At 36.5% G+C, this 16,413-nt stretch overlaps 1 protein-coding gene across 1 annotated transcript in view; it reads left to right on the forward strand.

Moving 5' to 3' along the window:
- The window catches only part of CNTN1 (contactin 1), a 375,068-nt gene that overhangs the window by 290,163 nt on the left and 68,492 nt on the right, over positions 1–16,413 (forward strand). Inside the window, 1 exon segment of the mRNA XM_030322283.1 lies at positions 6,782–6,931. Coding sequence (XP_030178143.1) covers positions 6,782–6,931 — 150 coding nt within the window.

Raw genomic sequence — 16,413 nt, forward strand, 5'->3', positions numbered from 1 at the left:
GTCTGGCTCTGTTGATTGTTTCTTTTTTTCCTTTCTTGAAAATGAATCACATTTCTTTGTTTTCTCATGTCCTGATAACTTTTTAAATATCCATACATTGTGTAAAAAAGAACAGTGGAGCATAAAGTGAATACTACTTATATCCTGGAAAATGCATGTCATTTTTCCAAAACTGTCATTTTGTCACTACAATCTGTAGTTGAGGTGATCTGACTTTTGCCGTTAGATTCAGTTCAGTACAGGGTCAAGTAAATTTGAGTGGAGGATCAAAACCTCTCTCACATGTGAATGCTTTCCAGCCTTCCCATCAGACTTTGTTTGTTCTTCTAGCCTGGCTCTCTGGGAGGGTTCTATTAGCTTCCCTTCTTCTGCCCCAGGCAGCTGTTGTCCAATCATTAGTCTGAAGACCCGAGTTCCTGGGGGTGGGTGGGGGAGTGGTTCTCAGTTACAGGTTCACTCAGACTTCAGCAGACCCTAAACACTTGTCCCTCTCTGGGGAGGCAGATCTGTCTTTGCTCTCTTGCCACTCACACAGCCACACACAACCGCATACTTATTCAGAGTAAGGCCTGGAGTGCATATGGTGGTCTCCATTTTCCTGCTTTGCTCTTAGACTTGAACAGATCTGAGATGTCTGTGCCTCAGAGGGAGGTTTCTTTTGGCTCTCTTGTCCTGCCCCCAGCTGTTTTTCGTACACTTGGTGAAGGCCCACAAAAAAAGAATTGGCTGATGGGTATAGATGCTCCTTGATTTGGGGGCTTCTGGGATTCGAAAAAGCCATGCCAGCCTACCTGTTGTCTTTAAATATCTGTGAAAAGTTTTGTTTTTCTGAACGTTAATGACTATGCTCTCCTCTCCCTGTTCCTGTACCTATTCTTCTTCACAAATTTCACAAATTCAGCTCTCTGATAAGCTCTGAAAAATGATTATTTTGTAGATTGTATTACCTGTTCTTTTTATTAGTTATGTAAGTAAAATTCTCTTGTGACAGTGTCCTAAGTAGAAATGAAAAATACTTTTTGCGGTAAATGCAACCATGTAGTTTTTATTTATAGTGGTGCCCATTAAAAATGGAAAGTATAAGACTAAACTCTGTTTTATGAAGGTAATTATTTAAGGTATTCAGTAAATATTTTTCAAAGATACCAAGTTTCAGCAGTCCAAGGATTACATTTAGAATAATGATCTGGAAGAATAGACTGTATGCTTTGAAACAATCTATTGTAAATATTATTTCTCTTGGACTTTTCGGGGATGGACAGCAGAAATTTGATGCCATTTTCTCAGGGTTCTACACGATGCATAGATAAGATTTAGAATGTTGTGTTTGATTCTATACTGCTACTTGGAGAGGAAATTTTGTAGAATATTGTTGGTGATAGGATGTATGTATGGAAGGGGACTGAACATAAAGAGACCTAGAAACCGTGCTATGAGGATCAATTAAGAGAACAAACCTGAGATATATTTTCTAAAATGAAGAAGAAAAATGTCTTTGTGTTTAAAATTCCGTCATGTGGAAGCCTCGAATTTATTGGTGCAAATCTGTAATAACGTCTTAATACATAAATGTTTCTTTAATGTTAGGTTATTTCCTTAGAATAGATATTTGTAAACTAAATTATTTAGTGTAAACATGCCTAAACCCATGAGCTGAACTAAAAAATTATCCAGTAGAAAAGAAGAAACAATTTCTATTACCACCACCAGCATATGAGTATCTCTTCTACCACATCTTTACTTAGTTTTTAGTGTTTTTTTGTTTTACTTCTTTGCCACATTGTTAGGTTTTAAAAAATGCAAAAAAAAAAAAAAAAAAAAAAAAAAAAAAAAGAAAAACCACTAGGCTTCTTGTAGGATACTTTGTAGAATTTGCTATTTTCTCTTTTGCCTTTCTGTAACCTCACTTTTTGTTGTTCTTATTTCAAATATGAATTTCTGGGGTTTTATGAGGTTGCATTCAAAATTTCCTTGGAGAAAAATCAATGAATCACATCTTTTGGGATGCCAGAGCACAATTTGCTTCTCTTTCACTGCAGAGAACTTTGCCAAATCTATGGCTCCTTTCAAAGTTTTGCCACAAGACCTTGTGGGTGGGGTCTGGAGGCTCTAATATAACGCAGAACCAATGAGAAGCCTGTAAATGCCCTTTTCCATCCTCAAACGCAGACCTGCTTTATCACTTAGAACCTCTGAGTGGCTTCTGGATAGTTTCAAATGCTTGAATTTTGGATTGAGAGGGAAGGACCTAAAGGTTCTGAATGTATTTAAATTCTAAGGAAACACCAGGATTCACTAGGCAACTTCAAAGAATCTAGAACAGGTGGGATGACATTGCCTAGAGTTATTCTTGAAACAATATATTTTTTAGTCCAGAGGTCATTCCGGCTATTTCTGAAGCTTTTCAGTTAGTGCATGTGGCCTGATGGCAGAGTGCCATAAGCATGGTTTCCAGGCAACAAAAGCACTGTGAATTATTGGCCTTAGGATACCCAGGAGGCTTGCTTCTCTTTTCCTCCAAAGATTAGTCACAATCTTTTTATTCTGAGCCTCAGGGACTCAAGGCATTTGCAAATGAATCTACGGGTTATTGTGTATGGTTGGTTGTTAAAGTAAGACCTTCTCAAGAGGGTCTTTTGACCTGAGTGTTAACGTAAGGAGCATGTCTCCTGCTCTGTATCCCTTTGATTGAGAGTTACACTCAGGAGTAAAACCAAGATTTAAACAGCTATCAGGTTAATACTCAATATAGTTTTTATAGGGAGAAGCCTCTGGCAGTCATGATACAGTTAAGATCTGATTTTCAATACTGAAATTATCTGTTAAACAATGGCCTGACTCAGAACTGACCCACTTAAAACTCAGGATCTTGAGACCCCAGTCCTGATTCCTAGCACTTGTGTCAATTGTGCAAAGTGCTCTCCTCTCTTTCTGACTCTAGGAATAACAAACAGGTGGCAAGGAACTTGGCTGAAGAGAGGGGACACAATGTCCTCTGCTTCTGACTGTTCTGCATTCGGCCCGGGTATGAATCTGCTTCCAAAGCAAAGCTGAACTCTGCTCCTGTCTACGTGGGTGGTTTTGGAAAAATAAAATATATCCAATAGTTCCTGCCAGGACTGAAGGAGTTGGGGGAGAATTGCATGGGGTAAAAATCCATTTATAGGGATATTCAGGGCCAGAATAAAACAAATAAAAATGTATAATAGAGGTAAAACAAACAGTAGCAGTAGAGGAGAAAGGATCAGCTCACAGTTAAAGAGAGTGGGAGAGGGCTTAAGGGGACTGAGACAAAGTATACTGCCTTACAAGGGAAGATAATTTATAGACTGAATATAAGCATCAAAGCCACAGAGTGTTGGATATTTTGTGGTGGGGCAGGGTAAAGGAATGATCTTCTTGTCTTTCACCAGTAGCCTGCATGATTCAGGGATGAAGGAGACTATCATGAGTGTTCTGCACAAGGCTGTACTTCTTGCATTGAAACACTGTCTGCTCTAAATAAGTGTAACTTTTGTATTTATATTTTATGTATAGTTTTTACAAACATTTATTAAGTAGTATTATTTACAAAACAGTATACTATGTATACTAGGCCCAGAGAATTCCAAAACATGTAGAAGAAGTAGAAGAAACGTGGATGTTCACAAATGAACAAACAAGAGGAGGCAAAAGAAATATTTTTAGTGTGGACTGCCTGTGTCAAGATTGGAGCTGGGAAAAAGTTAGAGAAATTCTCGCAAGCTTTAAAATCCTCTTCTCATGATGTGGTGTTCAAAAGTCCTGCCCCAGTTTGTGGAATGGAAAACAGGCATGATAGAAGTCACTTTTAATTCTAGATACATTTTTCTAAAATGAAAATGTTAGTCTTTTTTTTGGCTAAGTTATTCCTACTGCCTATGCAAATGGTTTTATTTAGGAGATATTATAAAAATATACCAATACATGTTTGTTTGGGATATTTATATTCTCATAAGTACTGATGTTAATGTATATTAACAAGAATGATTATAATTGGTTTTGTTCCAGAAAGAGCACTTTTCATGCCTTTAGCAATACTGGTAGAGAATACTATCCTTAACTTATAGATACCAAATTCTTTCCTACCCATTCAGAAGATGCATTCCAGAAGTCCATCTTCCTACCAACCACCCACTTCTTGTTTCCCCTTCTGAGAAAGTCGTTTGCATCCCTGAGCCAATGGTTTCTCACTGGTGTTTATCTTATGGTAGTAACTCCAAGGCATTTTGCTTATTCCTTCTTTCTTCATCTCGGTCATTAAATCAGAGGACTGACAGCTTCACCTGGAATCCAAAGCCTACCACAAAATGACCCCACTAGACCTTTCCTTCTTTACCTTTCACCATTCCTCCAAATATTTTCTGTGGTCAAGTCTGATTTTCTACTCTTTGAACATATACTCGGCCTTCCATTTATTTAGGGGTATTTTCATACTGGATGATCACACATGCTCAAAATCAGTCTATTAGCTACAGTTTCCACTGCACATCCTTCTGGTTCTTCTTGTTTTGACTCAACATACTCTTGCCTGTACTTGTTGGCTGCCCAGCTGCTTGAAAAAGCCTGGTTAGCTTTGACCATCATGAGAATAGCATACCCTTGTCAAGAGAGACCCTTTGGAGGGCTTTCAACATTCCCATTCTTCAGGCATTTAAATGATGCTGGGATTAAAGGCATCTGGGTGGCTCAGTTGATTAAGCATCCAACTCTTGATACTGGCTTAGGTCATGATCTCACAGTCATGAGATCCAGAGTCTGCTTGGGATTTTCTCTCTCCTTCTCTCACTGTCCCTCCCTCTCTTTCTCTTTCTGTTTCTCAAAATAAACATTTAAATGGTGCCGGGATTTTGCAGCACAGGGAGGGGAAAGATTGGACTGCCTCCTTGAGCCTTCTACCATATGTTTTTACTTAGGCCCCAAATTCATAAGATCACAAACTCATAAATAATCCCATCAGCTTCTGACTTTAAAACTCTGTATTGGTTCCCTAGGGCTGTTGTAACAAACTGGTTGCTTAAAACAACAGAAATTTAGACTCTCACAGTGCTGGAGGCCAGAGTCCAAAATCAAGGTGTTTGCAAGGCTGTACCGTCTCCAGGGGCTTTAGGGAACAGGTATTCCTTACCTCTCCTAGGTTCCAGTGGCTCCAGATGTTCCTTGGCTTGTGGCCACATCACTTCAACTTCTGTCTCTGTGGTCACATTGCCTCCTCTTCTACATATGTCTCTCCTCTGTGTTTCTCTTATAAGGATGCTTATTATTGGTTTCAGGGCCCACTTAGATAATCCAGGCTAATCTTATCCCAGGATCCTTAACATAATTCTGGTCTTAATCTTCAAAGGAGACACAAAGACTGGTTTTCCAGATGACTTACATTCACAGGTTCTTGTAATTTGGGAAGAGATAGAACTTTTTGGTACTATAAATTCAACCCACTACTATACATTTTTTTTCTTTTATACTAGACTCAAAATTATTGGAAGGTCTCTAGAGGGGAAGTGGGCTACCCAGTGTCATACCAACCAGCTATATTTTTTTCTTTTCTTTATGAAGAGCACTTTACAAACTAAAACTACACTTCCTTCCTCCAACTACCTAAAAGAAGTCCTTGGGTATATGAAGTAAAGCAAATTCCGATTTGCTGTGAAGGAAGGGTGGAAGAAATATTAAATAAAGAGGCAGAATCAAAACAGGAGAAGACAAAGCCAAATTTTCAATCAGAAAGTCAAAAATTACATCAAATGTATAGAACAAGTTCATCACAAAATAAGAGAAGAGATGGAAAAATTAGCATCCAGGACAGTTACAATTATGGCAGGATGAGGCATGGCATGGTCTGAGCCACACAGGAATTTGTCCAAAAGCAGAAACCAGGACACTGGGATGCTTGGCATTTATTGTAGAGATGAGAACAACATCTTGAAAAACTATAGATTCATGGTCTGCATTGCCAGATAAAAAATTCCCTAAATAGTAAGATAACGAGTCATAGACAAGCCTAAAGCAACACATTTTCCAAACAAGTGATGTACAAGTATTTATATGCATATGTATGTATATGTTAGTTATTAAAAACACATGTGGAAATATTTTAAGAGAGCTTAAAATACTGTGTAGTCCTGCCTTGATTCTTTGTTTTATCATATCTCAATGAAATAAGCAATGTTGGATCATATTTTATCCATAATTTATAATCTTTTCATTATCTAAGAGCATGAATTTTTAATAAACTATTATAACATTTGTTATCATTGCCCCAAGTGATTTGGGTAAAAATCAACAAAACCAACTAAAAAAGGGTATAAACATATAGGTACCCTAATAATAAATCGTTCACTGCCCATGTACAATGTCAGTGGATGTCCCCAAAGTTTTTAACTGTCCCAGTTGTGCTCTTCCCTCAGGAAATCTTTCTAGATTCTACCTTTAGAATACAGCTCCTTGCTATTCCAGGTAGAGTCCATGGATTAGCAGTAAATGCATGACCTGGGAGCTTGATAGGAGTGCCGAATTTCAACCCTCTGATCTTAGGCTTATGAAATAGATGATCCACATTCATATCACTTTTTGTAGTTTATTATTTATTAATGATCTCTCTGCTTACTCCCTTGAACTTAATATTTTGTCATGTCTAGTTTTTATTTTTATTTCAACTCAGTGGAGAATATGTGCCTTTGTCTCAAAATAGTAAAATTAAAATGCGAGATTATAAAAATGATGCTGTTCAACTAATATTCTTTTTAATGTTCATTTTGTTTAGATCCCCCAATCATTGAAGGGAATATGGAGGCAGCAAGAGCGGTGGATTTAATACCATGGATGGAGTATGAATTTCGTGTGGTAGCAACCAATACGTTGGGTATAGGAGAGCCCAGTATACCATCAAACAGAATTAAAACAGATGGTGCTGGTATGTTGAAGAAACTTTTGAAAATTTGAAAGGTTTATATATATGGTGCCACTTTTATATATAGTTGAACGTATTTGGAAATAAATAATACTCTGAGGTAAGTGATTCATCTAAAAATGTGTGTATGTATTTCACACAGGTGTGTGTATTCTGTGACAAGACAGTCAAAAATCAAGAAAAAGGTCATATGATGTTTAAGAATATTTTTACATAAGGAAAGTAAGGAAAGAAGTAAATAGAAATCTCTGTGTATTCCACTTGGGATGACTAAAATGAAATTGGTATTTATAATATCAACTTTCATATTTGGGTGCCTTGGTAGCTCACTCAGTTAAGCATCTGACTCTGGATTTCTGCTTACTTAGGTCATGATCTAATGGTTCATGGGATCGAGCCCAGAATTGGGCTGTGAGCTGAATCTGCTTGGGATTCTCTCTCTCCCTTTCTCTCTGCCCTTCTCCCACTCTCATGCTCTCACATACACACTCTCTCTCTCTCAAAATAAATAAACTTAAAAAAAATTAAAAAAAAAAAAACTAAAGGGGCACCTGGGTGGCTCAGTCAGTTAAGCGTCGGACTCTTGGTTGCAGCTCAGGTTGTGATCTCATGGTTTGTGAGTTCGAGCCCTGCATGGTGCTCCGGCTGATAGCATGGAGCCTGCTTAGGATTCTCTCTCTCCCTCTCTCTCTCTGTCCCTCCTCCACTCTTTCTGTCTTTCAAAATAAATAAACTTAAAAAAATTAAAGATTAAAAATTAAATTGCTCAAAAAATAATTTAGAACTTATTTTCAAAAAATTATCACAAATATGAAATGAAAGAAATTTCCTAATGTACAAAGGCTGAAGGAAGGTCTTTGGGGCACTTGGGTGTCTCAGTCGGTTGAGTGTCCAACTTCAGCTCGGGTCATGATCTTACCGCTGGTGGGTTCAGCCCGCATTGGGCTCTGCACTGACAGCTCGGAGCATGGAACCTGCTTCTGATTCTGTGTCTCCCTCTCTCTCTGCTCCCCCCGCCCCTGGTTGCGCGCTCTCGCTTTCTCTCTCTCTCTCTCTCTCTCTCTCTCTCTCTCTCTCTCTGTCTCTCTGTCTCAAAAATAAATACACATTATAAACAAAGCAAAACAAAGGCTGAAGGTCTTTGACTCCAGCAACCTGCATTAGAAATATTAAAAAACTTTTTTACTTAGGAAAAGTATACTAGATGGAAATCCAGTTCTGCATAAATAAATGGAGAACCCATTTGAAAATGGAACTAAGTCCTCACCTGCACTTAATCTCACTTCTCCCTCAGTAAATGCTTCTACCTTCTATGTAGACACTAGAGTGAAAGCCAATTAATCATCCTCAATTCTCTCTCTCCTTCTCTCTCTGCACCTCCCCAACTTGTGCTCTCTCTCTCAAAATAAGTAAATAAATAAACATTAAAAAATAGAATGTAAACTTTCATGTAAATTTTGAATCTTAACCAGGGAGGCTCATAAGTAACAAGTTTTAAGATTTAGAAGGTTCACAATTCTGCATATCACTCAAAAACATTTAAAACTGTGTGGCCATGTGGCATGGTCGGCGGGGGGGCGGGGAGGGTAGGATAAGCAGGGAGTGGAGACCATTGAATGAGAACTTCCCAGATCTAAACCACGAAGAGAGTCATAGTTTCTCTGAGAAATAGCTAGAATGTGTTCTTTTAATATTAGGTGTCACTCTAAATATGCTCTTTGACCCTAGCTCAACCATGGATGTTGTTCCAATTCAGGTTCACATTTTTAGGCGAAATACCAACTCCATTTAAATAGCCTTTGGTGCAGAAGTACTCAGCTCTATTTTCCTTTTCCCTGAATTACCAGGCAAAAATATTGTTCTGATTATAATAATAGCTCTTTTTTTATTATTCCTTGTGTATGAAAATGAAAATGTTAAAGTTAGAGAGGGAGGAAGCCAAACCATAAGAGACTGTTAAAAACTGAGAATAAACTGAGGGTTGATGGGGGGGTAGGAGGGAGGGGAAAGTGGGTGATGGGCATTGAGGAGGGCACTGTTGGAATGAGCACAGGGTGTTGTATGCAAACCAATTTGAAAATAAATCTCATATTAAAAAAAAAAGAAAAAGAAAATGTTTTGTAGGCTCTCTGAGCTTATTTTTACTATGCCTTGCCAAAGTTCAGTGCTTTATTTGGGAGAAGAGATTTTATTTATTTATTTATTTTAAGTTTATTCACTCTGAGAGAGTGCAAGTGGGGGAGGGGCAGAGAGAGAGAAAGAAGGAAAGAAAATCCCAAGCAGGCTCTGCACTGCCAGCACATAGCCCAATGTGGGGCTTGAACCCTTGAACTGTGAGATCATGACCTGAGCTGCAGTCAGATGCTTAACCCACTGAGCCACCCAGGTGCCTGCGAGAGAAAAGATTTTAAAAGGATGATAGACTGCTGTTAAAATCTGTTGTGGTATCTTAATACCACTAATCCACATTGCTGGCTACCTCAATTTCTTGGCCTAACTTCTAAATAGAATTATGAACTCTCATGTCTTAGTTTTTTTTTTTTTTTTTTTTTTTTTTTTTTTTTTTTTTTTTTTTTTTTTGCGCGTGTATGTTTTTATTTTTGACAAGGTTCAGGCATGATGTGACGTACATCCTGTAAAATCTGAGTATCATTCATTATCTAGCATAACCACCTTTATGGAAAGCCATTCAATGACATGCTCGTTCAAGATCAGAAAAACACTTAATTTACATACCACATAATAGAGTGGTATATACATACATTATCTTAAAATATGTAAAGTAGATGTTTCTATGAAGTGTTTATCATGCATTCAGTTTTCTGTACCATGAATGCTATTATTTAAATTAAACAATAGTAAGAACAACAAGAATAGGTACATGTCCATCGCTAGTAACTAATAATGGAACTAGTTATATAATCTTATGCGTTGTAAAACCATGATTACTAATAATCTTTTCTTTCATGATGGGTTTCTTTTTTTTTTTTTTTATTTTTTATTTTTTTATTTTTTTATTATTTTTATATATATATATTAAATTTATTGTCAAATTTGTTTCCATACAACACCCAGTGCTCATCCCAAAAGGTGCCCTCCTCAATACCCATCACCCAAACTCCCCTCCCTCCCACCCCCCATCAACCCTCAGTTTGTTCTCAGTTTTTAACAGTCTCTTATGCTTTGGCTCTCTCCCACTCTAACCTCTTTTTTTTTTTTTTTTCCTTCCCCTCCCCCATGGGTTCCTGTTAAGTTTCTCAGGATCCACATAAGAGTGAAACCATATGGTATCTGTCTTTCTCTGTATGGCTTATTTCACTTAGCATCACACTCTCCAGTTCCATCCACGTTGCTACAAAAGGCCATATTTCATTTTTTCTCATTGCCACGTAGTACTCCATTGTGTATATAAACCACAATTTCTTTATCCATTCATCAGTTGATGGACATTTAGGCTCTTTCCATAATTTGGCTATTGTTGAGAGTGCTGCTATGAACATTGGGGTACAAGTGCCCCTATGCATCAGTACTCCTGTATCCCTTGGATAAATTCCTAGCAGTGCTATTGCTGGGTCATAGGGTAGGTCTATTTTTAATTTTCTGAGGAACCTCCACACTGCTTTCCAGAGCGGCTGCACCAATTTGCATTCCCACCAATAGTGCAAGAGGGTTCCCGTTTCTCCACATCCTCTCCAGCATCTATAGTCTCCTGATTTGTTCATTTTGGGCACTCTGACTGGCGTGAGGTGATACCTGAGTGTGGTTTTGATTTGTATTTCCCTGATAAGGAGCGACGCTGAACATCTTTTCATGTGCCTGTTGGCCATCTGGATGTCTTCTTTAGAGAAGTGTCTATTCATGTTTTCTGCCCATTTCTTCACTGGGTTATTTGTTTTTCGGGTGTGGAGTTTGGTGAGCTCTTTATAGATTTTAGATACTAGCCCTTTGTCCGATATGTCATTTGCAAATATCTTTTCCCATTCCGTTGGTTGCCTTTTAGTTTTGTTGGTTGTTTCCTTTGCTGTGCAGAAGCTTTTTATCTCCATAAGGTCCCAGTAATTCACTTTTGCTTTTAATTCCCTTGCCTTTGGGGATGTGTCGAGTAAGAGATTGCTACGGCTGAGGTCAGAGAGGTCTTTTCCTGCTTTGTCCTCTAAGGTTCTGATGGTTTCCTGTCTCACATTTAGGTCCTTTATCCATTTTGAGTTTATTTTTGTAAATGGTGTGAGAAAGTGGTCTAGTTTCAACCTTCTGCATGTTGCTGTCCAGTTCTCCCAGCACCATTTGTTAAAGAGGCTGTCTTTTTTCCATTGGATGTTCTTTCCTGCTTTGTCAAAGATGAGTTGGCCATACTTTTGTGGGTCTAGTTCTGGGGTTTCTATTCTATTCCATTGGTCTGTGTGTCTGTTTTTGTGCCATCATGTCTTAGTTTTTAAAACCAGTTATTCACAGGACTGCCATCAGTAATCTCTGAAAGTTTCATGTAGTTTACTACATTATTTACCAGATAAAAATAATGATTCTGTAATTAAGGAAGATAATAAACATTGAAATACTGATCTTCACTGAGTATTTTCACACATATTTCAGTTAATTCTTTTGATAATATTTTAAGGTAGATATTACTATCCCGTGTTCATTAATGGGTAACAGACTCAGAGACAGTAAATAATGTGAAATTCATATAATTACTTGCAAGACTCAGTTCAAATCCAAGATCTGTTTGACACCTATTCTCATACATTGAGCTTTCTCTCTTAAGGGCATTTTCTCAAGCAGGACTCTAAAAGTGTGTACACAGGGAGCCTGTGTAGCTCAGTTGGTTAAGCATCTGACTCTTGATTTCAGCTCAGGTCATGATATCATGATTTGTGAGATGGAGTCCCTTGTAGAGCTCTGCACTGACCGTGTGGAGCCTGCTTGGGATTCTCTTTCTCCCTGTCTCTCTGTCCTTCCCCCACTCACACACAGCATGCTCTCTATCTCTCTCTCAAAGTAAGTAAATAAACATGAAAAAAAACCCAAATATGTATTTATATAAAACTTTATTAGTGTTCTAGGAGTAGTTTAGATTTCATCCTTAACTATAAAGCTAGATATGATAAAATGCTAATTTTTTGTTTGTTTGTTTTGGTATATTCACCTGCGAAATGAACACAACTGTTTCTTTTGCTCTACCTGGCAAGCATCTCATTAGGATAGAGAGGTAATATAAGTTGAAGCTTTGTAGATTACAGATACCATATAGCCAGGATCCTTGTGTTTGGTTTTTATTATTAGTCCCTAGAGCCACTTGTGTTTTTAATATAAACTTCTGTATGATGGACTTTCTTGAAAGACAAAAATAAAAAGGAACATGGGCATGATCTGACCAGTGGTTTTAAACCACATAATTTCATGCTGAGAGATCTTGTACTTGATTTGATTTAACAAGTATTCATTTTCAAAATAAAATTGTAAAAATAAAATAAAATGATTAAGTTTATGCCTAAGGAAACTTTTTTCAGTTAAAAAATTATAACATTCTTGGGGCATCTGGGTGGCTCAGTCGGTTAAGTGGACTTTGGCTCAGCTCATGATCTCATGGTTCGTGGGTTCAAGCCCTGTGCCAGGCTCTGTGCTGACAGCTCAGAGTCTGGAGCCTGCTTCAGATTCTGTGTCTCTCTCTGTCTCTCTCTGCCCCTCCCCCACTCATTCTCTGTCTCTCAAAAATGAATAAACATTAAAAAAATAAAAAATAAATAAAAATTAAAAATTATAACATTCTTATATTTAAATATAGTCCTTTAAAAAAATCTCTTGAGCTTGGCTAACGTTCCATGATGTCTTGACTAACATTGTATGAACTAAGACTTAATCTGAACACATGTTTTGAAATACTAAATTGTTCATTAGAGGAGGAAGGAGCTTTCTCTGGCATTGATGATAGATACAGACCTTCTCCTCTCCTCCTCAGGAAATCTGTTACAAACAGTATCTTAATTATTTAATTTCAGAAGGTGATTGCTTTGGTATACATGGGTTGATCATCTGGAAGGAATTATTGTAAGATCTTTTTTGTCATCTCAAAGTAGAAATGATTATGTTTTTAGGAATACGAACAAAAAGTGTCTCAGAGACTCAGTCTGACTTTTGAATCTGAATTGGTGATTTATATTTAATATCATATTTGGAAGCTCAGGATCATTTTGGTATACTCAATTTATATGAAACTCTAAAGACCTTTCAACCTCACTGTCTTCCTACTCTTCTGAAAGCAGTGTGTAGTATTGAAGCTCCGAGACACCAATCCTTCAGTAGAATCTTGGTGCCATTGTTTCAAACCTTAGATTACATAACCTCTCTGTTTTCTCATCTCAAAATGGAAATTATTTATTTTTTGAGATTTTATGATTTTATGATTTATGATTTAAAAACATATAATGAAAGAAGTTAGTACTATCTAGTGCATAATATTTGCTGCCTAATATTCATTTATTATGCTATTATTCTCATTTTACAGTATAATATGCTTATAAGAAAATATTGTCTACTCTGTAATTGATCACCTCATTTGACAATGTATTTCCATTTTTTATAAGCATACAGAGAATCACATAGCTTCATGTAATTTCTAATCATTTTAGAAGAATATATATATATTTGTATTTAACATAAATACAAGAATATACGTTTAATATAATAAAACTAAATAGAATTTATCTTTAAATATTGTTTTTCTTTTCTTCTTCATTTTAAAAAATTTAATATGCATAAAATTGGACATTCACATTCTTCATTCTAACAAAAAAATAAAAATACTTTTTAAAACAAGGGGATGTTTGTCTTGCCATGTACCATTATAACAACTCCCTAAGAGATGCCAGCATATGTTATGTGGGATAAAGGCTGGTTCCCATTTGATGGAAAGGTTGCCCCTGCACCTCATTATGCTGATTGAAAGACACAACATTATCTAATGCAGCACATGCCCTTATCTGTCCAATTACTTAATGTTAAGATCGCAGTGCATGGTTGGGTATATTCTTTGGATTCAGACAAGTGCATTATAAAATGGATGGTCCCAAATGAAGAATTAGAAGATGTGTTTGTAATTCATTGTAGCCCATTTAATTTTGACTGTAAGAAAGAGATAACAAAAGCATCCTTCAAAGTAATGTGTCATTAAGACATACCCTCATAGCTAATGGATCTGCAGGTGCAGTTGGTGAGTTGATATCCTAAAATGGCGCATTTGGGTTTGTTTTGACAGCTTTGGCATTTATTTATGCCAGATCAACCTAAGAAGGAAAAGAGAAAAAAAATACAAGAATCAGCACTTTCATCCTTTATATAGAACATTAATTCTGTGTCTAATGAAGCCATTCTCTTTTTATTTAGTTTTATTTTTAATCATTTTAGTTATGTTTGATAAAGGAGAGAAATGGTGCTAAGAGCATGTTTTGTAGCTAGCAAGTTACTGATAAATTTATTTGCTATCATTGGTAATAAAAGAGAGAAATCTTTTTTTAAAGTAGCAAAAAGTATAGATTTTTAAGCAATGAGGAGGCCTGCATTAAAGCTACTATCCATGTAAGCACTGTGACATGGCTAGTTAAGTAACTTCCATTGGGATTCATTTGCCTTTCCTGTAAAATGGGATAATGTTACTTCGCTGTATGCTTACTTCAAAGGGCTGATCTGAGTATCCAGTTAGGTGCAGTATGTAAAAATCACTTCTGAATTCTAGATGAGTCTTTTATGAAGCTGAGCTGCTTCATTCATTCGGCAGACTTTCACAAGTTAGGGATACTTAACACATTAAATTAAAATTAGTTGTACATATTCACTTGTTGCTAAATTAAAGAAAGTGCATCTTCAGTACTGGAATCAGATTCTATTTATGTTGCTATCTTTAGCGCTACAAAATTATTTGTGGAAGAGAAAAGGAGGAGCAAGAAGGGTAAGATGGTCGTTCTAGAAATTGGCAGTTAATAGAGGAGGATGAAAAGAGAAGCAGTGATAAAGCCATAGTGATAATTGCACGTTATGATTGAAAAGAACCCATTACCAAATATATTTTATTCTATTTGAAAACAAAGGTCACACATGCATTAAATACTTTTGTTTTTAATATCCTGAGAGAAACTAGATTTCATCCTTTTACTTAAATGAATAGTGCATAGTTGGTTTGAGTTCTTCATAATAACTTCACTGTACCTTATGATCATTTCAGTTTGTAGCATTCTTTTCTGCCCATACAGCATTTCTTCAGATGACTTATTTTTAGATTATCATGCTTTTGAGCAGTTAACAAATTTACTCCGTTCCACCCATTTAAATTTTTCCTGTTTGAGATCAAAGCGTAGATTCATAAACAAACCTCCAATTTCAGCTCTAGAAGACCCTACGACATTAATATTATTGTGAATTATCTCAGACCCTGTATTGTTTTTACCTGTTACGGGAAGAGCATCAGTTTAACATGGCAGATGCATTAGCAATATTAGCAATCTGTTCCACCAGCGGAACAGATCATTAAGAGTTACAAATAGCTACTCTCATTTGAATATCCAAATATTATGCAGTTCATTTGGTTTTGTTAATGGCTAATCACAAAGAATATATATTTAAAAGTAGAATAAAAGCAGATGCAAGACTTTAATTGTACTTTTAATCCCTTGGTTTTTCTAGGTTCTAGAGCATTACAGTTATAACCATTTGAATCTCTTCCTAAAGATTTTGTTTTAAATCACAATGAGATTTTGATGCAAATTAAATTTGAAAGCTACATTCATGGTAACTTTATTTCTGTAAAAGTGGCTATACAAATTAAGCAATAATTAACAAGGACTAAGTAGTCAACAATTTATTTTGAACCAAGGGCCTGTCTTCATATACTTCATGGTTGTTACAATTTAGGGTTTGTCATAAGTCAGTGTGTACACTGTTAAAAAAGAAAAGAAAGAAAAAACAAAAGCAAAAAAACGCTAAAGCTCAAATTGGTACTTCTAAGGAAATTACCTAAGCTTTCAAATCTAAAAGTAAAATTGGCAGCATCAGTTTTTTTCTAAACTGAACGAGTAATTATGACATTGGCTTGAGTTTCTTTTTAAATAATTTTGAGTTCTGTGACTGAAATACAGAAGCACTCTTACAAACATCATTAGGAAATCACTGTTAGACTGAACTCAAGGCAGAAGAACAAATTTAAAAGCTATTTTTAACATGTCACAGTAAAATGATAAATATTGTTTATTCGTGATTAATTCAATAATTTTCTATTTTTTCCTAAATATTTCATTAAAATCTTTTAAATGATTTATTGTTAAAAGAAAGTTTAGGGGCGCCTGGGTGGCGCAGTCGGTTAAGCGTCCGACTTCAGCCAGGTCACGATCTCGCGGTCCGTGAGTTCGAGCCCCGCGTCAGGCTCTGGGCTGATGGCTCAGAGCCTGGAGCCTGTTTCCGATTCTGTGTCTCCCTCTCTCTCTGCCCCTCCCCCGTTC

The sequence above is a fragment of the Lynx canadensis genome, chromosome B4 (genome assembly GCF_007474595.2).
Source record: "Lynx canadensis isolate LIC74 chromosome B4, mLynCan4.pri.v2, whole genome shotgun sequence".
In the NCBI taxonomy this organism is placed as follows: Eukaryota; Metazoa; Chordata; class Mammalia; order Carnivora; family Felidae; genus Lynx; species Lynx canadensis.